At 48.0% G+C, this 23,336-nt stretch overlaps 1 protein-coding gene across 1 annotated transcript in view; it reads left to right on the plus strand.

Annotated features, from left to right (window-relative positions):
- Positions 1 to 23,336, plus strand: part of BACH2 (BACH transcriptional regulator 2) — a 587,303-nt gene that overhangs the window by 408,878 nt on the left and 155,089 nt on the right. The window contains exon 4 of the mRNA XM_085611154.1: positions 4,418 to 4,672. Coding sequence (XP_085467280.1) covers positions 4,418 to 4,672 — 255 coding nt within the window. The remainder of the gene's footprint in view (positions 1 to 4,417; positions 4,673 to 23,336) is intronic.

Raw genomic sequence — 23,336 nt, forward strand, 5'->3', positions numbered from 1 at the left:
GTTTGGTGTCAAACGCCTTGGAATCATACCCCCACACCAGTAACTGGTGTGGGAGTATGATCCCACCCTTCTAGAGGGATAGACATGTACCTACTAGAAATCTGAAAGAGCCTGGCATCACAAAATGGATGCCACCAGCACAGACACTGGGCTGCCCTCCTGCTGCTGACTGAAACTCGCAGTGGAGGAGGCCCAACAATAGGCATCCTGTCACAGGGAGGTGTCACCACCTTTCAGACAGGATTTAGTGTATTGGGGCTGGGTGGGTCCACTCTTAGAGTGCTTTGAAGTCCTGCACTGGGGGAGCAGTAGGCTCCTCTGTGCATATGCCAGCTCAAACTACCTGCTACCTGCAAACTACCGGCTACCCGCCCCTGCTCTGGCGCGAAACTGGACAAAGGGAAGTGGGTGTGACCCTCCCATAGGAGTGGTCATAGAGCTAGTCCCTCCCTTTCCTTTAGTATAAGATAGGGAAACCTTGCCATTGCAAACTAGATATCCCTGGACGACGCTCTACAAGAAGAATCCTGGACCTTCGATGTTCCACTACCTTTGGAAGAATGAAGAATCTCCCTTGGAATCAAGGAGTGACTCCCCTGCTTGGCAGGCACCAAAACTTTGAATCAACGGTCGCAAACTTTCCCGCTCCCGCCGGAGTCCGAAGTCCCTGCAGCCCCGGAAGTGGATTTCCTGACTTCTCGACGACCATTGTGAGTCCCCAGCAAACCTGAGGCGAGTGGGCCCCACGAGTGACAAGGAAAAGCAATACCCAGGTACTGTGCACTATTGTCGAGTGCAACCCCTTCACGACGTTCTACGAACTTGTGCATTGGACCACGTGTGGTCCAAGCCTCCAGCAGGATTTCCCTAGATAATCAGAGGCCTACCTCGTCCCGAGTAACCGTGGGCTCCAGTGAAGTGAATCCTCATGAGGCGTCTTCGCGATCCCTTGCCGGCTGGCTTGTGGGTCCCCTGAAGACTTTTCTACTGAACCAGAGGGCTCCCCTGGTTGCTCCAGGCCTGCCCTGACTTAACCTCGCTGGGTGAGTCCCTCAGACCTTGCTGGTCTGCACCGCTGACTTTCTTCACTTTCCGCAAGACTTGCTGTTGCCAAGGCTTGTTGGCTCCAATACGGTTGCCGACACCTCAGTAAGCTGCAGACTTCGTGGGACACTCCAAATCCAGCGCCTGGTCGTCGTCGACGCCTCCTGGACCTCGTGGCTGAAGAGTCAAGACACCCGTGAATCACCTGAAAACACCCGACTACCGTGGGCATCCATCTTCCTGGCCCCGGGTCACTGGCAAGTGACTTTGAACACTGTCCCTTCTGCTTTCAGGTCTTCTTTCTTCAGAATCCAGCCTTGTATTCCACCGGACACTTCTCCTGTCTCCACAAGCAGCAAGTCTTCTTTGGCTCCCATTGAAAACGACGCCGCGACCCGACACCAAAAGACACCTATGCACCCGGCTTCCCTGGGTGAGGTAACTCGTGCACTCTGGTGCTCCTGTGTGTGTTGGCCCTCGAACTACTTACCCTTTAAGTGACTTGCTTGTAGACTCTTCCGAAGTACCCTAAAACGTTCAAATTCGAACCGCGACTTGCTCCATTAAAGTCTATTGGGATCCGCGGCTGTGTTTTCACACTGCAGGCTTCTCCCGTGGGTCCTTTACTTACCTGCCTTGGGTGGATTAGTGAGGCCTCAGCGCTTCTGAAGACCATAGGCCTTCTCCCTTCTCAAGTCGTTCTTATACCTCTTTTTTAGTATATGGTCTGGTACACCCCTAGGTCCCCAGCCATATAAGTGCTTAATTTATTGTGAAACATTGATTTGTGCATATGCTCCTGACTTCTAATCTCATGAAGAGATTAGTAGAGTGTGTCTAGAAATAAATACATATATATTTTATATATATTCCTGTGTGGTGTCCTTTCATTTGGTAATTCAAGAGATTATAAGGTAAAACAAGCTGCTTTACATTACTCTGAGACTTAGCCTGAAGGCTGCTCTCCACAGCTACCACTAGGATAGCTTTCTTTAAAAGGTTGTCTTAAACCTATCTACCATAAGAGTCGAATTGGACTGGTGCAAGGTGGCCACTTTAACTAGTGACCAGCATATGCCAGGCCAACTTCTCACATGTTGTCTTCTCGGTCCACCAGAGAATAATACTTTGTCCGTAGTTTAGACCATGTAGCACTCCTCACTCTTTGTGTGATAAACAATATACCTACCTCAATCTGTGCATCTTAGCTACGTTTAAAAAGAAAACATGTCCTTGAGCTCACTATTTGGTTTATTCTGTGTTCATGCTGGGTTTTTTCAAGAGACCAGACTTTAATTAAAAGAGGCCAATGTTTGATAGTGCCCTCGTGAACTGCTTTGAGGTGTGATGTAAACACGAATTGGCATCAACCTGACAATGAACGAACCATTTGTTCCACCCTGTTTGGAATCTATTTAATATGTAAGGTTTTCTTACCTGCTATGGACGGAAGCCCCCCCCCACACCAATCTATTTATTAGGGATTTTACGAACACCCATGAGAAAGTTCCAGCTCTTTAGTGCCTTAGTATAGTACTCAGCTAGTAAAAGTCGAATAGTTGACAGTTGCAAAGCACCACGAGTTGAATTTAATTTAATCTGCAACATTTTTGTAAGTTGATTTGAGTGAGCAAAATGCACTTTTTATTGCAATCTGCAGAAGACGTTGCAGATTACAAATATAGCAAATCAAGAATTATGTGAAAAGCAGTTTGTTTGAGGAAACCTATATCTCCTTCGGTCCTGGTTATTATTTTTCTTTACTTGTGGCATATCTTTGGAGGTGGGTGGGGATCTTTAGACCATGACCCGACAGGTCAACGCCGTCGCCTTCACCTGCTATAACACCCTCCGCATCCTCAGAAAGACCTTCAAATGGATCCCCCCTGAATCAAGGAAGACCGTCACCCACGCTCTCATAACCAGCAGACTGGACTACGGAAACGCCCTCTATGTCAGTATCAACAAATCTGTGCTCTGCAAGCTCCAGACCATACAGAATACCACAGCCAGATTTGTCCTTGGCATCCCGCGACACAAACACATCACCCAACACCTGCGCAACCTCCACTGGCTCCCCGTCGAGATACTCACCCACGCCTACAAATGCCTCCACAACATCGGCCCCTAATACCTCAACAACCGAATCTCCTTCCACGTACCCAAGAGGAACCTCCGATCAGCCAACCTCGCCCTTGCCGAACCCCTGCGCATCCACAAAGCAAGAACAGGCGGCAAAACCTTCTCCTACATCGCGGCCAAGACCTGGAACGAGCTCCCGACCTACATCAGAAGCGCCCCCATCCCTGCACATCCTCAGGAATACCCTTAAGACCTGGCTCTTCGACTGCCCGCAGCTGCCCCCCCACCTCACTCCCAGCTCCTTGAGACCCTCAAGGGTGAGTAGCGCACTTGAAGAATCCCCGATTGATTGATTGCTTGATTAATAGGGGAAAGGCCCCTTTTTGGAAATATTTCAAGAACTCATGGTGGAGAAGCCTTGACATCTCCAGATAGTTTCTTGATAATTCTTCCATCTGCATTTATGTTGCTTTTCTTTAAAATAAAAAAAATAAAAACTTGCACCCGCTCACTCCAAACCACATAATCTTTGGACTTCTAACCCTTCGTCAAATAGACCCATCTATTTTTTACTAGCACATTGCCACATATTTCGTTTCCACACCACAAACCTTTTGCGCCTTCCATAAAAGATTGCAGCTCCCATTCATGACACATCATCCACATACTGCTGCTGCCCATACAGTTTCTTGGCGCTGAAATAAGCAACTACCTGGGAAGGAGGGGGGAGGAAAGAGAGGGGAAAAAAGGGAGAAGCGAAAAAGGAGAGGAAGAGAAAGAGAGGGGGATAAGTAGTAAGCAGAACGGAAAAGGTGAGTCTTGAGGAGAGATCTGAAATGAGTATAGAGTGAGGCCAATCTTATATCCAGGGGGAGGGTGTTCCAAAAAGAAGGGGCAAGGAACGAGAATCTGAGACCGCCCCATTTCTTGAGCTTGACTTTAGGAACTTTGAGAAGGGCCAAGTGGGCTTTTCACAAGAATACAATAACAAAAACTAAAATATATATTCCCTATATCTCAGTACACCCATTTTCTCAGTAGTAGTAAAAATGCAAGTTTTTGGGAATTACATTTTCTCATTTGTGACTATCTAGTGATGAGAACTCTATAATTCTATTTGGGATTTTCCTATATTCATCTAAAAAAGTTTACTCTTTCTCATTTAAAATTAAATGTATACTCCTCTGCTAGTGATCATGTAGCCCTAATGCTGTGATGTTAGACCTCAGATGCTGTATCATCCTTGTTTTGATTTTTCTGCAATGTCATTGTCATGCTATTTCTCTTCCAGGGTCTAAACGGAATGTCGGTAGATGAGAAGACTGAATCTCCCATGTACGTGTATGAGTCAACAGTCCATTGTACCAATATCCTCCTGTGCCTCAACGACCAGCAGAAGCAAGGCATTCTCTGTGATGTGACTTTGATCGTGGAGGGAAAAGAATTCCGGGCCCACCGGGCAGTACTCGCTGCGTGCAGTGACTACTTCTTTCAGGCTCTTGTTGGACAGATGGAGCTTGACCTGGTTGTGAGCCTGCCTGATGAGGTATGACTTCATTATGAGTGGAACTAGAGGATGTGCTGTATTGTTTGAAATATAGACCCTTTCTGTACTCAAAGACGAATGATCACAGTTGAATAGAATGCCGGTCTGTGGACGGCCAATCAGAATCCTCAGAAGATGGTCCATTACTTTTATCCCTATACTTCCGTTCATGCCCAGGGCAGTACTTCCACCTCTCGCACAGGGGCAGGGGATTAACTTACAGTACTGAAAGTTATAATAGTGTGTCTAAAATAGAAAATCAACCGAGGAACATCTCAGACTGTTTTACTTTTGCATATCAGGAGGTGATCTCCTTTTGCCTCTAACTAGGAATGTGCTATTTTATATTGGATTTGGGAAATATACAATTTATGCTAGCCTGGTCAGAGTTGCATCTTGTTCTATCTCTCTTCATCTGAGCTTTGATGGTGTCCCTGCACAGTGGCAGACTGTGCAGGCAGTTTTATAGTTGTGACTGATTATGAGGAAAGCTTGGCCTGAATATGTGTATCTATGGAAAGCCACTCCATGAAAATTAGCAGGCTGCGAAGAGGCTATACATATACATTACACAAAAGTGTTCCAGGGAGAGTTATTTGAAGTATATTATTTAATGTAAGGAAAGCAGAAGCCATAGAGACACCCTTGATTGCATACAAGAGTTGGGTTAAGAAATCCCTCACCTCTATCCCATCCATCCTAGTAGTTCTCAAACAGAGGATGGTGTAATGCCCGTTGTGGCATCATAAACAGCACACATCTAAGTAGGCCAGCACTGCAATAATCACACAGTCATCCAGTCCGAAGAGACAGACCATTTACATCCCAAGTGCTGTGTATGGCTGTCAGCTGTTATTCCTCAAATACTGTAAATGTGAAGTTGCCAGCGTTATTATGAATTTCACTTAGCATATGAAGTTTGCTACTGCTTGGTAAGTTTAGATTTGTGCAAGTGTTTTTTAGGTCGAGCCTGGGCAGCGCATGTGTTGCTCTGCGAAGCATGCTGTATTCAGGTAGGGACTTGACACTCCACTCACTCTTCACCCATATTTTTCATTGGCTTGTGTCATTGTCCACTGTAAAATGTGGCTGTTCATTGGTCAATAGGCTTAGTAGTCTCTCCTTGGTGCCGCCTTGCCTCATTTTGTAACCTCCCATGGTGACACCACCGTTACAGGTGTTGTTACTCGGTGGGCGTTAATTACAGCCTCTGAGCACTATTTTCTCAAATAGCTTTGTTCTGGCTGCTGTTGCAAGTAAGACACTCTCTCCCCTAACGATTTTTTGTAAATGTTTGTAGCACGGGCGCCAAACGCATTTGCAATGCAATAGGTCTCGCATTTACGAGAGTTTAAACTATTGGCATTGTAAATGACAATGCCTTTTATTTATCTGTTTTAAAAAAACACAAATAAAAGGCATTGTCATTTAGAATGCCAATAACTCAAACTCTCGTAAATGCGAGACCTATTGCATTGCCAATGCTCCTTTCATATATTTAAGAGAAAATCAAAAAATCTATTGCATTTTTTTCTAATCATGGAATGTTGAAGGAAAGGCACAAGTATGAAGAGTAACTTGGGTAGTGGGTATAGCTCAGCAGGACAAACGTTAACACAACCAAGGAGACCACTTCACCTGGACTGTGTGTCTTCAAATCTTCAGGGGTGTAACTTTCACCTGCAACCCCAGCCTTTGTATACCTGCCAAATACAGGAATCACAATAGGTGGTTGCTACATGTAAAGAGGGGGAGCCATTTTGTGTTAGGTTATTGTTGCTCTTGTCTTAATGGTAGTAGTGATGCCTGTGGGTTTGAAGGAGTAAAGCATCACATACCGATATATGGTTTCACCTCTAAATATTGACATGGGAGGGATTTGGGACTCTTGTTTTTCACATTTATTGCGTGTTATTTTATTAAAGCGATGCAACCATCTAAACATACTCTGGTAGGGAACCCTTGACAGAAATAGGAGCCGTCATGAAATGTGTAACAGGAAGATTTCTTAATATTTGGAAACTATCTCTAGTTGAATTGGAATAAGCTGATATTAGACAAGACAAGAAACCTGTATTTACTGTAATCAGGATAGTATAACTTGTGTTGGGTATAAATGGATTTTCTCCATGTAACCTATAATTCTCCTACTAACTGTTGAAGCAGGAGTTGCCAATTGATTATTTTTTTTTTTCCAGTATTTTTTAAAACGTTTTTTTTATTATAAGGGAGATGTGTGTGAGTTGTTGCTGACTATCAGTTGTAGTAGACGTATAATCAAATTTCCATGTTATATCAAAAATATGTTTTCTGATGATCGGTATATCCTTTAGATAATAATTATTTTAGTAGGAATGTAACATTTACGGGAGTGTATAGTAGGTTTTATTAATATGAACGTTTTCATATGATGATATGACTTGGAAACAGGGCAAATGTTTTACCTTGTGCAATGGCTGTATTGCTTTAAACTAAGGTGTGCCCTTTAATACTCTTATGCGCCTAAATATAGCACCCCAGAAATGTTTTTAAGGAGTTGTGAAACGTGCAGCTGAGGTGCCCTTTATCTCGATGGTCACTGATGGCCTCTGCAATTGGGGTGTGATGACAGTAGTACTGATGTGCACTGGCTATTGCCCAGTTGTTGCTTGAATCTACAAGATGAGTCAATCTCCTTGCATGACCTTGAGTTCTGGTTTAGCATGGTAATTTATTTTCCTTTGTTTTTAGCCGGGCAACAGGACTTACAAAAGCAAAGGCACAATCAGGTCAATTTAATTGCAGCTAGAACAATCCAGTTTAGCATGCTTGACAGTACAAAAGCAGGGATATAGTCTCAGCTACATTTTTTGCAGCATAATTGCTCTGTAACCATGGTAACACCACAGCAATGCCATTCCCTGTAATGCGTCGGCTCTGCATCATTGCCCTGGGGGCCAGTCAGCACATTCTGCGGCACATATGAAGGAAGAAGAGGAGGGACCGATGGGGACGCGTGCCTTTACTGTGAACATGCACACACAATACATTTTCTGATAGCCTCCGTTCGGCTGAGCTAGCTAAGCGCCCACCTAAATTCAATTCCAGATTTTTTTTAAATGCATGCAATCCTATATACTGGCTTCTGAATGACACTGTAGAGTGGGCTCTTTGTCAATCAAAGACTTCAGATGCTTCTGCTGTTACCAGGATTGCTGTTCTCTTCCACCCCAGCCCCTGTGACGCGTCTGCGACTCTGCCCTAAAACATAGTAGGACTCCAGAGAATAAACAGTGTTTATGGGGAGTATGTAAGTTTGTTTTGGTATATTGTAACTTGCCTCTAACGTGCATTTAGGCTGTACTCTGTGCTACCCTCCTTTCATGACATTGTAAAAAATCTTGAAAATCTTCAGGTACCAGCAGTGGCCCGTCCTTAAGGGCCGAGACCTCCCCACCCAACTTTTTACAGGTATGAAGAGTGTCTGTCACGCTGAGTTAAAGTCAGCCTGACACTCGTTATGTTGAGCTCAGGCATCCAGGCACTATACATGTCCTAAATACACAGGTGTCTGGCTACCTGAGCTGAAATTTACAGCACTGATAATTTCACAGCCCTGTGGGCGTAACCTCTTCAGCCCGGCAAAGTGATTAGTGGTCCTCCCCCCTCATGATGAGGGGGCCCATCACAGGTAGACTCAGACGTCGGCACTTTAGTTTTAAGCCCTGAAGTCCCAGGGCTGACTGTCCATCAGTGACGCTCGTCGCAGAGTGGGTTTGGGTCAGCATTGTCACTGACCCCACTCTGTGGCGAGTAAGGGACTGCTGCCTCCTCTCATTGGCTGATCCATAATAAGGCACATGAATATAGCTAAGCGAAGTCTAATTATTGGCTTTTTTTAAATTCTATTCGGCAGTTCAATATATATAGTTACGAAAATAACATCCCAATATGTGTATATACCAAATTCATCATTTGTTGTGACTATGCACAGGCAAAGGAATGTTGTGCTAAATGCTGTTGAAATCACTCGTGCCCTCCACTACATCAACAAATCCAACAATTGTAGCAGCCAGAAAAGTTCAGATTCGGACAAGTAATGAAAAGCAACAATGGGAGATGGAAATGGAAAACAAACGTTTCTAAATCAGAAAGCGCCTCTCTCCTGGGTGTAGCTAAAGGAGCTTGGCATGGCTTGGACTGGTTGAGGCGGAGGACCGTCGTCAAGCCTCCTCATATTTTTCTCCAGGTTGTCTTTTCTTTGGGTTGACAATAATTCCTCTTCTATAGATGTTTACACGTTTCAACCCCACACTGTTTTCAGGGGTCTCCTTAGGACTGGTTGTGAGATTATCTGGTATTTATGCACACTTGAAAATGAGAAGAAAACTCATTTGGATATTGTGGCCAGGAGGCCTGGTGAGGCGGGCAGTCTCATAAGGAGATGTATCAGTGTTAACATGGTGGCCCATACGTTTTGCGAGAAATAAACAAGCATAAAGTAGACTTTCTGATCCCACATGAATAACAACCACAAAACAACACGGGCCAGGCACGTGGAACAATTATCAATGTTTCTTTGTTTAAGAGGCGGGACCCTGTGTAGGAGTACGGTAAACTTGCAAGTGAAGTTTCACCAGGTACAACAATACCTGCACACTGTGCTTCTGTGCGCGCCAGCTGTGACGATGAGCATGATGGTGTGCTCTGGAAGACAAAGGGGCAGGAGGAAGGGCAAGTCCATTGATTTCACGGCAGCCCAGAACCCCATAGGCTGGGCTTTAAGTGGGCCGGGTCTCACCGGTGCTGAGCTCCCGCAGTTTTTTGAAGGGTGCCTCGAAACGGGTCTCTATCGGGCTCTGTTTTGTGACAGGTGGACTGCAGTGCTAGCAGCCACATCGATGTGCGCTGCTCATACTGATCACCTCTCACTAGTGGAGAAGTTACGGCAAGACGTCATACCAGGTGAGCCTTGTAGGGAAAGGGAAATCCTTTCAAGAGAGTCATTTTCTCTGGATTTCCCTTCTCTTTTTTAAACTGTGGAGCAGCAATATTGTCGTGGTGTCACCAGGGCTTTAAGAGGAAGCTTTTTCAATAATATTCGAACCATAGTTGCTGCTTAGTTATCTTATGCAACTAACAACCATTATCTGCAGTGGACAGCTGGCTGCGCCAGGAAACAGTTGTTGCCTGGAGGTTGCGCAGGAGTGCCATAACGTATTATGCTGGCGCAATCCTGCTCAGCATATTTTGATTTCCTGGTCCGCCAGCCTTTTCATGGCAAAAGCCCCGCCATGAAAAGACTGGCGGTGCAGGAACAAAGGGGGTGTTACAGGGTCCCATGTCCCCCCCCCCACCCCGTCATGCGGATACATTCAGGGGACACAACCAGTGTCCCCCTGTCTGTATTCCCCCCCAGTTCCAGCCCGGCATGGATGTCACCATCCATGCTGTGCTGGAACTTTTTGGCCGTTCCTATTGCGGTGCCTATTTTCAAGGCACCACCATGGGAAAGACAAAGGACCCCCTACCATATTACGAGTTGTACTTTTACAACTCCTAATACGGGCGGCAGTCCATGCACGGGTTTGGCACAGCAGACCCGGCACCACTGGGCCAAACTCATAATCGGGCCCTTGGAGACTCATAGGGTGTCTGGCAGAGGCCAACAGCAGGGTCCAGTCCCGGTCCAGTTGCCTCTGGTCAGCTGGGCAGTTGGAGGAAAGGCCTTTTGTAGCTTGTATCCCTGTAGCTTGACGAGGTCAGCCTACTGACCCTTGGAATCCACTTCTTTGTCCTGGGTACAAGAGAGGGTAGACGCAGTCCTGCAGGACTCATCTTTGGTCAGAGACAGCAGGTTCAGTCCTCAGTTCATCCCCAGGTCCAGGAGTGTTTGGAAGTGGGTGCCTGGCGAGGCCAAATGTCAAGCAGCATATAACATCCACACTTACATATATCTATTGGGAGACTCTTGTCATCCAAAGAGAGGGCATATTGTCCCCAATAGGGGGCATGGTGGGGCCATCTCTGTAGTTGAAGAATCTTCAAAAGACCCAGTCCTCGCTCTCACCTTTTCGGGATTACTTCAACACCTGCATCTTTTATGACGTACCACACTCACCTGCTATGTGCCCATTCTACAGTGCACCCAACCCACTTTTGCTGTGTGCGGCTGAGGTTCATTGCAGGGCCTCCCTGCCTTGCACTAGGCCTAATTTCCTAGCTTCTGTATTTTTTAGAGATTCACCAATGCCATAATATTGAGAAAACCAAGAGTGGGCTACTCATGATAAGTTCTAAACCTTTGTGCAGATCCATCAACCGATAACAAAGTTATCACTAAATCACAAATATTTTTCACCCCCGCTTAAACTTTGACTCTCTTTGGAATGTCACAAAATCTGAAATACATGCTCTGCGTGTAGTTTGGTAATTGCCTACCACATTTGATGCAACTTCACTATAAGCAAATTAAAATGTTATTGACCCGCCGACACCCCATTTGATGGATTGGCTCAAACCTTGATAAATGTTTAGAAAATGAATCCTATGAAGCCTCTGCCAACATTAAGCAAATTAACACTTGCCTGCCTAACTTTTTACTCTGACCCTGCTTGATGGAGCTGCAAAAATTAGAAAATATCAAAAGTAATCTCAACATACTAAGTGTCTGCCCAATTTCATGCATATTGGTCAGTCCTTGTTAAAGTTATGAGCAAATCAACAAATGGTTTTTCATCTGACAGGGTATACAAAATGTGTAACCCTTTCAAATTCATCTGTAACTTTTTCAAACACTAATATCTCAAAAACTAGTGAATAGATTTACACCAAATTAACAAAAGCAAGCTTTGTGAGTCAAGTTGAACATCCATGCCAGGTTTAGTGTAAATCCAATGAGTGATTTGGGCTATTTGTGCAAACAAAATTGCCTATGGGATAACACATGTTGTTATGACCCTTGCTTTAACTTTTTCCCGTTTACAGAACTGCATGAAATTTGGCATACTGGACCTTACTTGACCATGCTAAGCGAATGTGAAATTTGGTGCAGGTACGTGGATGGTGTCCAAAGTTATAGGCGACTCAGAATGTGCCTTTCTCTATTGAAAAGTGAGATTTAACCCCAACTTCACAGTGGTGTCTGCATCTGTGTTATTATATAACGGAGATTCACTGAGATAAACAAAGGTTAAAGTAATGTTATAGTTAGCTGTTTAAATAATACAAAAACTTAAATGTAAAAAAGCACAATAACTCTAAAATTCATCAGATTTCGTTTACTGACCTAACTATAATTTGCACTCTGCCATGCAATGCTTATGACCCCACGAATTACATCACTCATGACATGTTAAAAGACCTAATTGATAGCATCTTTGATGACATCTCAAATTTCATAATTAATGTCATCACTGATGATGTCATCCAAGCTACTGCTCAAACAGTATGTGACTGGAGACTATTCTCATTTAGTATGGTAAAAGTTATAGTTGCTCCCTTTCGTTATCATCATCCTTCCTGCAAACCACTTAAATCCTTGCTGTCTTCCTCTTTAATATGAAGGAGGAAATATGGTTGGAAACAAGAATAAAAGCGGGCTCTAATGTGAAATTAAACGCATCAAAAAAGCAGTTAGTAATTTGTTGCAAGAGGATATTTGAATCGATCTAATGTAAGTCGGATTTAAAAAGTGAGGCTTGGAATGTGTAGAAAAAGGAAGGGATGAGTATGCAAAAATGAACACACTGCCATAAATATATTTCTTCTCTTCACTGTTTGTATTTAGAAAAAAGGACCATAAGAATGGAATGCCGGTTTTTGTATCTGTGCCTTGTTGAAACTGCAGCTGCAATTAAGCTTTGTACCCTGTTTTGCATCTTGCCCTGGCAGTAGGCATTATGATGTCAGAACTCAACTGTAATACTGTATTACAGCTGAGCGGCTAGTCATTTCATTATTACAGGTGACCAGATACATCAGAAGAAACCAGATTTTTTTCATTCAGGAACTGCAGGCTCCCGTGCATTATATTACCTTTCGGGACAAATGTACCCGCTTGCATCCTGGTTTTGGTTAAATACATAAAACAAATTTGTATGAAAAAATGCCATGGCACAAACCATCAACGCAGATGTGCAGAGGGTAATATGCTTTATATAATCATTGAGGGGCACCATGAACTATTCAAAGTTTCTCCTCTCTTTAGTCATTGTCCAATTCATTTAATGGCATGAGCTGGTGTACAGTATTATCAGTGAACCTTTAGCCCCTTTTTAAAATCTCTCTTAAAAGCACACATTTGTAACACTTCCCAAAATAGTCATTGTTTCCCACTTTTAGCATGTTTGTTTCCGGAATTTTTACAACAACTAACGCTTTCCGAGTTCCATAAAAACGAGCGCCTCCCAAAACATGTTAGAGGCGACAAAGTTATTCATTTGATCAGTATTCATGCCTGCGATTTCGTTTTTATTTAATCACAGAAACCCTGCCTTCTTTAACAAGGCACTTAATTAAGCTTCTAATTCATGATAAGAAGTTAAATACCACTTGGGAGATTTTTTTAAATGGTTTCCAGTCCCCATCCAGATTTTTTTTAAAAGGTGTTAGCGCGCAGCATATGTGGCGCTCAGCCAAGGTTATTGTAGGTCATGCCAATATTAGCTGTCAGCGAGCCATTATCCAATTAGCGTCGTTTCATCATTGCAAGTAATAGCTCTTCAGTAGATGATCGGAGTCACTCGTGGTGTAATGCTGCTTCACTCGAGGGAGAGCCACTGCTTCTCAGAAGAGCTTTTCTGTTTTTTTTCTGCTGTTACATGCCATATATTTGTCAGGAAATCTGAATCGTAGTATGCCGCGTGCAGCAAGACACTGAGCCCAAAAGAATGGGAAGCAATGATTTTCTCTCTGGTTTCTGCCTTCTTCCTGAAAATAGAGAATCCATGAAAGAGGAGAGCTCAGGGGAGCGGAGAGCCGACATGCGAGGTGAGCCCACCAGCCACTCTACCAGCCCTTGGCTCGTGGTACATCACAAAAGGGCTTGTGGTAATGCAGGATGCAGAATTTAGTAGGGTTTATGGAAGGCTTGAGGCCGACTTACTGCTTTCTTTGGAGGTGGTCATGGTATTTGTTCACCAGCAGTGGTGATCATGTCCTTGGTGGTGATGTCATATACCCTAACCACCTTCTGGGCAGAAATCTTCAGTCTGGTTTGGGTTCCTGGACAAGGGCGTGGCGTTTCATCTCTGCACAGCTGCCCATCAACCGCAGAGAAACAGTAACACAATGTAGTCACGGAACCGTGCCAAGGAAAATATCTATGTGGCTTACTATACCAACTAATATGAGGGATGCAGTCAACAGCAATAACCACACTGTGTTTGTAACAGAAATCAATAATGACTGGGCTATTTCAAAGTGAGCGCACATTGGTGTGCATTTTAAAGGCAACCACTATATCATAGTGAGGCTGTGTATATAAACCTCTAAAGGAGGAACATCACCCCCAAAAATAGGCCTGCTTATTATTTTCTGTGAATTTGTCAATGTTTATCACTTGACAGTTAACAAATATTAGTGTACTGTGTAAAGGCATAAAATGTACACTCCAATTTGCACATGGTGCATGCAGCTAGAAACAAAATGTTTAGTATGCATAACCAATCCCTTTGGTTTCTCTCTCTCTCTATATATATATATATATATATATATATATGACTTGAATAAATGGAGGGCAAATGCTGGCAGTAATGTTTGTCCGTACTGGAGAGCAGTTGGCTTTGAAGGGCGTAAGCCTGAAACGCGTCGCATTAAACTGCTGGTCAGTGTGTTTTAACATTTCAGTTCCTGAGTCTGCTTACTTCCTGGGAGTGCATCTCACAAGATGGCAAACCTTTTCAAATTATATATATATACATATATATATTAGCCAGTAGTTAGTTATAAATAATTAGGACCTAGTTTCCATAGACAAAGTGTTTTTTGTTTTGCCAATAACTTTGTTACCGTGTGACGAATCTTCACAAAATTTTCAAAACTAGTTTGCAACTCATTATCCAGTATTAGGGTATCTTTCATAGATTCACATGCCTGAATCATTCCCCGTCGTCGAGATGGGAGTCCCCGGTACATAAATAAAGTAATGTCTCACTAGACATATAGAGTAATAGGCCAAGGGCCTCACCTTAGTAACATATCCACGTCCTTTTGTAAAAAAGGACCAAACTTTGGAGAGTAGCCAATCAGCTACCACCACCCTCTAGAACCTTCCTGGAAGGAGCTCTAGTCCCTCAGATTTTCTACCGCACGTCGTGCTAAGGGAGTCTCCTCTGAGCTCTGCTCAGCATTCCTTCTTTTTGGATTACCAGTGCTTCTTACTTCAAAATTCCAACTTCGGGGTGAAGTTCTCCAATTCTTCATGGCAGATACTCCAAAGAAAGGCCTTTTTAGGTCTTGTGCTTCCTGTGGAAAAAAGAGACTTCATGTGGACGATCAACACAAGGACTGTTTCTAATGCCTTTATCCGAATCACTCTTCAAAGAACTGTAAGGTATGTCGTACCTTTTCCTCCAAGACCCTCAAAGATTGTGAGGGACGCCTCTTAATTTGGCTGCAGAGGCTTAAAGACAAAGACCAAGTGCTGTCTTCTGAGGAAAGTGAGGGCTCTTCTATATCTTCGCAGTCCTCTCAGAAAAGACCAAGGGTGGCTTCTCCAGGCCCTTCGTCGCAGCCACCTCAAAAGAAGGCGCATAAAAAGTCTTCAGAGGTCCCTCCTAAGGCTCTTCCAGACAAGGTTTCTCCTCAGGAAGTTCTTCGTGCCTTCGAAAAGCCTTCTTCCACCCCGTCGACGACGGCCTCGTCGACGGTGGCTTCGACGACGAGGAAATCTCCATCTATGGCATTGAGTGTGACCTCGTCGACGCCGACAGTTTCAACTTCTGTCGCGTCTCATTCACTATCCACGTTGACGACTCCATCGTCGACGGCTGGTAGGTCTGTCTCGTCGACGCTAAAGATAAAGAAGACATCGTCGACGTCCAAATTGCCGTCGACGCTGCGTTCGCCGACGACTGTGTCGACGACAACACCGTCGACGAAGACTGTCCTGTCGACATCTACTTCATCGTCGACGGCGGCTTTGTCGCCGAAAACTTCATCATCGATGACGACACCGTCGACAACGGCTCTGATGACGGGACCTCAATCTACCATGGTACCCATCGACGCTTCAGCGTCGATGACTATACCGTCGACGGGACCGCCGACGACCGCATATTCCAACCTAAAAATTACATACGTACATCTAAAAATCACAAAACGTACGTTGACGCCGGCCCTGACCTCCCCTAGTAGGGTCCAGCTCTTGCCTCCAGCACATCTTTTGGAGGAAGAAGATTCTGATGATGGCAGTATGTTTAGAACGGCGACAAGCCCATCTCAACTTAACGTTCAGTACCAAGGCAGTTCGGACTATGAGGACCAAGTGCAGGAAGATCAGGCAGTTTATCCTGAAGAATGCCATCCGCCTCCAACTCCCATGGTTTGTTTGCCTGCATCTCTAGTTTCTGATCTGCAATTCCTCATTTCGGACTATAAGCAGAGATTTCCCACTTCTGCAACGTCTCTGTCTCCAGTTGTGTCTCCACCGCCAAGACCGCGACCTCCACCGTTAAGCTTGCAGTCTGAGCCTGTCCCATCACCACCTCCGCTTTCTACAGACGATGAGGAGGAGGATCAACATGAAGAAGGGGAACTCCAAGATTCCCAATCTACTCGTGATGAGTGGGACGATTACATACGCCTCTGTCCAGCTTCCCCAATGCCCGCTCCAGCTGACTCGCCTCCTGAGGACACTGGAGGATTTTACAACATAGTGGAAAGAGCGGCTCAGCGCTTTCATATACCTATGCCTTCACACCAGCAGGATTGCTTCCTCTATGATTTTAAAGAGCCGTTTAAAAAATCCATCAGGTCTATCCCTATTATAGATTACATATGGGATCAGGGTGTTAAGATAATGCAGAACCCTTCCTCGGTGCCTCCAGTATTACCTCGTCTGGATAAAAAATACAGGGCTCCAGATACTGCTCCAGCTTGCCTAACCAGCCATCCTAAACCAGACTCAGTAATAACACAAGCTGCTCAGCGGAAATCAAAAAATTCTTCCGCTCTGCTGACCGCTCCTCCAGACAAAGAGGGTAGACGGCTCGACAATATCAGCAAACGTTTCTCGTCCATGTCCGCACTGTTAGGACGCTATAACAGGCAGATGTGGGCAGATATTGCTCCATGTCTTGCGGCCTTGCCAGAGGACTCAAAGGAAGAAGCAAAAAAGATCTTGCTGGAGGGCGAACGGTCTGCATCCGAGATCATAGACTGTGCGATGGATATCGCCTCTACTGGATTTCGCCAGCTGTACTACGGCGCCAGGGTTGGTTGAAGGCGACTTCATTCTGACCGGAGGTACAAACAAAAGTTTTGGACATGCCCTATGATGGTCAGCTTCTATCTGAAAGAAACACGTTAGTTAGATTCCTCACCTTAGAATATCCCCAGGCGTCAGACTGGATCCGGAAGATTTTTGTAGCAATACCCCTTGCGCGTCGCTAGGCGTCGTCTGCGGCTCCGCGTCCGTCGTTGGCGTCGTGCGCCGGAATGACGTCATCGGACTACTTTAGACGCCGCCCTCGCGCGCTGACGTCAGTTCCTCTTTTTTCCGCACCAGTAAGCGCCGATCTGGGAGAGCTACCCCTTTAGTCATTTTTTGACTAAATATTTTGACTCTTTTTGGTCACTTTCTCGACTTTGGTGCCGGTAGGATGCCTGGTTTCAAGGCCAGCGACGACTGTCACCGACTGATGTCGGTGACCGATCATCACCGCCGGTGCCTGTACTGTTTGGGGCTCGACCACGACGCGGAGTCGTGTTCCGATTGTATGGCCCTGACCTCGAAAGCTAGGCGGGAGCGGTCCCGTAAGCTTCTCGAGCTTCGCCACTCGGCTCTGCGCCCCTCTCGATCCCGGTCCAGGAGGAGGTCCAAGGATCGGTCGCGGAGCCGCACTCAACATCATCGCTCGTCTGGCTCGAAGTCTTCGGGTAAGTCGAAGCGCTCCAAGAAGTCCAAGAGGCGACACCGCTCTTCGGACTCCCCTCGCCGGTCGCGCGACTCGGCCGAGGGTCAGGGTGGTTCCACCCCCGCGGCTCCGCCGGAGCCGCAGGCGCCGCGCACGTCCCCATACCCGCCGGTCCCTGGGACTGACGCGACGCCGGCGGAGGTCAGTGCCTTCCTCTCGGCCATGAGGAGCCTGGCCCCGCCGTCGACGCCCGCTGGCGCGCCTTCGGGCCCCGCGGACTCGACTGGGCGACCTTGCGCGTCGGCGGCTCCGGCGCCGTTGGAGGCTCCGGCCCCGACGCCGCAGGTCCCCGAGGGGCCCATGCCTGGGCCCCCGTCGACGCCGGTTGACCTCATCACGCCTCCTCCACCGGCGTCGACACCGGTGCCACCTCCGAAGCCGACTCCGGTCGGCGTCGATCCCCAGTTCAGCCCCTGTCCGGACCCGACGCCGGTGCGGCGCCGCTCGACGCCGCATCCGACGCCGTTAGAAACACATTTTGTCTGTCGTCCGGCTCCGATCATTCCTCCTGTTTACCAGGAATCGGATGACGGGGGCGAGTGGGAGGGGTCCATGGACCCTTTGGCCCTTCAGGGCCAACTTTCGCAGGACTGGGCAGAGGAACTGGGGGAGGCCAGTGGTTTTGATACCTCACCGGACACTGGATTCATCTCTCCTCCGACTGTGGCTTCGGAGGAGGGTGCAGCTTTTTCTGTGGTGCTGCGCAAGGCGACCGCGGCCCTTGGGCTTGAGCTGCCTGCCGTGGCTGTGAGGACTAACATCCTCACTGAGGTGCTTCAGTCTGCAGCAAGTTCCACTGAGCCTCTGCTGCAATTCAATGAGGCCCTCATTGACGTTCTGCAGGGCACCTGGTCTAGCCCTCCACAGTCCCTCCTGTGGATAGGAACGTTGCCAGGCGCCACCGCCCTGCTCCGGGCGACCCCGGTTTTCTGTCCCAACACCCCACCCCGAGAGTCTGGTTATCCAGGCCTCTACCTCCCAATCCTCCTTCCCGTCCGCTCCTCCGGACCGGGATTCCAAGAGACTGGAACAGTTCGGTAAGAAGCTGTTATCCTCGCTCAGTTTGGGCCTGCGGTCTTTGAACACCGCCTGTCTCTTGGACCGTTATTCCCACTCTCTGTGGGATACGGTGGAGGACGTGCTGCCCCTGTGCCCGGAGGAGGCCCGCGCACAGCTTTCCTCAGCTCTGGCCGATGGGAGAGGTGCAGCGCGCCATGCAATCCGATGTGGACTCGAAATTATGGACTCGCTAGGTAGGGCGATTTCTACCACGGTGGCGCTTCGACGTCACGCCTGGCTGCTGTCCACGTCCTTTTCAGGGGATGTCCAGAGCACTCTCATGGACATGCCTTTTGATGGCACTCGCCTTTTTGGTGAGAAAGCGGACAGTGCGCTGGCTCGCTTCAAGGACTCTCGGGCTACGGCCAAGTCCTTGGGCCTCTCGGCCCCGCGGCTACAACCGTCCGCTTTTCGCTCCTTTCGTGGCCAGGGAAGGGGCACCTCCTCACGTCCGCCTAGCCACTGGCCGCAGAACCAGCCTGCACGCGGTCGCGGACGTGGTTTCCGCCGAGGGGGTACTGGAGGACAACGCGATCAGTCCACATCCACCCCGGCAGCATCCGCCTCGAAGCCTTCCTAGTCCGAGCTTTCTGGCCCATTCCTCGCCAGTGGGGGGCAGGGTTCAACATCACCTGCTCCACTGGCGTACCATTACTTCGGACAGGTGGGTGCTGCAAATCGTCCGAAGGGGCTACTCCCTCCCCTTCGAGACGACCCCTCCAGCCATGCCACCGCAGCACCACCGTATCTCGGAGGATCATTTGAATCATCTGCAAGAGGAAGTTTTGGCCCTCTTGGCCAAAGAGGCCGTCGAGCGCATTCCGAGCCCAGAAGTAGGTCGTGGTTGTTATTCCCACTACTTTCTGGTTCCCAAGAAGGGCAAAGGGGGCCTACGCCCTATCTTGGACCTCAGGAACGTCAATGCCTTCCTCTGGAAGGAACGGTTCAAAATGTTGACTTTGGCTCAGGTTCTAGCTGCCCTCGACCCTGGAGACTGGATGGTAGCGTTGGACTTGCAGGACGCATATTTCCACATCCCCGTCCTGCCGGCCCACCGGCGTTACCTGCGGTTCACGGTGGGTCAGGAGCACTTTCAGTTCACCGTGCTCCCCTTCGGCCTCACCAGTGCCCCTCGGGTGTTCACGAAAGTGATGGCGGTGGTCGCAGCTCATCTGCGCAGATCAGGGGTTCCAGTCTTCCCCTACCTCTCAGAAGCTCCTCTTCATCGGAGTGGTTCTCGATTCGGCGCAGTTCCGGGTTTATCCACCGGAACAGCGGGTCCGGGATATACAGGCCCTGATTCCCATCTTTCGGCCTCTATCCTGGGTTTCGGTTAGGCTAGTGTTGCGGCTTCTGGGGCTGATGGCCTCCTGCATCCTACTAGTGCATCACGCCAGGCGGCGCATGCAGGCTCTGCAGTGGGACCTGAAGTTTCAGTGGGCCCAGCATCACGGCAACCTGTCCGACCATGTCTTGCTCTCGGAGGGCACTGCCTCTCCCTACCGGAGCATGTCGTAGTGACGGATGCGTCCCTCCTGGGATGGGGTGGCCATATGGGAGAGGCGGAGATCAGAGGCCTCTGGTCTCCGGCGGAGTCTCGCCTCCACATCAACTTGTTGGAGCTGAGAGCTATCCGACTTGCACTGAAAGCCTTCCTTCCCTCTGTCTGGGGAAGTGTCGTGCAGGTGTTCACAGACAACACCACCGCCATGTGGTATTGCAACAAACAGGGCGGGGTGTGGTCGTGGACCCTTTGTCAGGAGGCCCTGCGCCTCTGGACATGGCTGGATCACCAGGGCATCACCCTAGTGGTTCAACATCTGGCGGGCTCTCTGAATGCCAGAGCAGACGAACTCAGCCGCCGGTGCATGATGGATCACGAATGGCGTCTGAACTCAGAGGTGGCGCAAGGTCTCTTTCAGCAGTGGGGAGAGCCTTGGTTAGATCTATTCGCCACCGACGAGAACGCGCAATGTCAGCAGTTCTGCTCGTTGGAATTTCCAAGGCGGCATTCGCTCGGCGACGCTTTTCGTTTCAAGTGGAGTTGCGGTCTGTTGTACGCCTTTCCGCCTATACCACTTCTGCCCAGAGTGCTGAAGAAGATCAGGCACGACCGGGCCCAAGTCATCTTGGTGGCTCCGGATTGGGGACGAAGGTACTGGTATCCCGAGCTACTCAGTATGTTGACCGATCCTCCGATACATCTGCCCCTTCGGGAGGATCTTCTGTCGCAGCAGCAGGGGACAGTCCTCCACCCGAACCTGTCCAGCCTCCACCTCCATGCGTGGAGACTGAGCGGCGGCAGTTGATGCCATTTGACTTGCCTCCTGAAGTCTGTGATATCATTCTGGCAGCCAGGCGTCCCTCCACAAAGACGGTATACGCCTGCCGGTGGAACAAATTTATGGCATGGTGCACAGCAAAGGCTGTGGATCCCCTTTCCGCCCCTCTTTCTGAGGTTCTCCTCTTTCTTCTTTCTTTGGCCCTCCTCTTTCTTCTTTCTTTGGCCCAGCAGGGCTCTGCCTTGGGCACCTTGAAAGGTTATCTTGCTGCCATCTCTGCCTTCTTACGGCTTCCTGATCAGCCTTCTCTTTTTAAGTCCCCTGTAGTTTCACGCTTTCTTAAAGGCATTACTCACACGTTCCCTCCTGTCCCTTTCGTAATGCCTCAGTGGGACTTGAATCTTGTCTTAACATTTCTGATGTGCGCTCCCTTTGAGCCTCTTCACAATTGTCTTCTTCGTCTTCTGACTCTTAAGACTGCTCTCCTGGTAGCCATCACCTGGGCTAGACGGGTGAGTGAGCTCCAGGCTCTATCGTCCAAGCCTCCTTTTCTATCTGTTCATCCGGACAAAGTTGTCCTTCGGCCTCGTCCTTCCTTTCTACCGAAAGTGGTGACCCCTTTCATCTTGGGCAATCTGTCACCTTGCCCACCTTCTTTCCGCCTCTGCATCCTTCCAAAGAGGAAGAGCGGCTCCACCGTCTGGACCCAAAACGTGCGCTCTCCTTTTATTTGGACCGCACGAAACAGTTCCGGGTGGACGACCAGCTTTTCGTTGGCTACGTGGGTGCTAAGAAGGGGAAAGCTGTGCACAAACGTAACATCTCCCGGTGGGTCGTTTTGTGTATAAAAACCTGTTATTCCTTGGCGAAAAAGGACCCTCCTGTTGGGTTGCGAGCCCATTCTACTCGGGCCACAGCGGCTACTACTGCTTTGGGACGGGGAGTCCCTTTGCAGGACATCTGTCAGGCGGCGACGTGGGCTTCGCTGCACACTTTTGCCAGGCATTATTGCCTAGACAGCCAAGTCCGGAGGGATGGCTTCTTTGGCCGTTCTGTCCTCCAGGACTTTCTGGTGTGATCTTGGTTCGCAGACCCACCACCGGGGTTGGTATTGCTTGGGTATCTATTCTAAGGTGAGGTATCTAATTAACGTGTTTCTTTCAGATGAACAAGTTACTTACCTTCGGTAACGATGTATCTGTTAGAAACATTAGTTAGTTAGATTCCTCACCGACCCACCCATCCTCCCCGTTCTGCGAACTGACATCTAGGGTTAAGGCTATCCTTTTCAGGGCCCTAGATTTTTTGGCACCAGTGTCGGTCTCTTGCATGGCTCTGCGTTCCTGGCGCGGAAAGCTATGTACAAGAACTGACGTCAGCGCGCGAGGGCGGCGTCTAAGTACTCCGACGACGTCATTCCGGCGCATGACGCCAACGACGGACGCGGAGCCGCAGACGACGCCTAGCGACGCGCAAGGGGTATTGCTACAAAAATCTTCCGGATCCAGTCTGACGCCTGGGGATATTCTAAGGTGAGGAATCTAACTAACTAATGTTTCTTACAGATATATCGTTACCGAAGGTAAGTAACTTGTTCTTTTGGAACACACATCGATGAAGCTCTGCAAGGTATAAACAAAGGATACTGACACAGCTAGGGCTTTTGGTACCCTTCAATTCAAGAACCCATCTTTTCGAGGCTCAAGGGGAAGAGGTCAAACATCTGCCAGAGGTGATTACCAACACCGATCTTCCTTCTCTTCCACTCAGCAATATCGGCCACAATACCAGCAACGTCAACAGCAATCCAGCTACACTAAGTCTTCCTTTCGTAGCAAAGGAGGTCGACAGAAAGACGCTGCTCGGCGACAATGCCTTCCCACTACCGCCAGTCTCCAACTCCTCTCTGCCTTCCATGGTTGGAGGAAGAATTTCCCACTTTCTAAACAATTGGAAGCAAATAACAACGGACCGTTGGGTTCTGCAACTAGTTCAATTCGGACATTCACTAGAATTCATCCAAATTCCTCCCCAAACCCCTCCCCGACCTATGCTTCACAAAAATGTACGTGCTCTGCTCCTGGAACTTTCACTTATGCTCCAGAAGGGAGCTATAGAAAGAGTTCCACTACGTCAAAGGGGGAAGGGATTTTACTCCCGTTTTTTCCTAATACGCAAAAAGGAGAAGAAATGGAGACCGATATT

Source organism: Triturus cristatus, chromosome 6 (genome assembly GCF_964204655.1).
Source record: "Triturus cristatus chromosome 6, aTriCri1.1, whole genome shotgun sequence".
NCBI classification, from domain to species: Eukaryota; Metazoa; Chordata; class Amphibia; order Caudata; family Salamandridae; genus Triturus; species Triturus cristatus.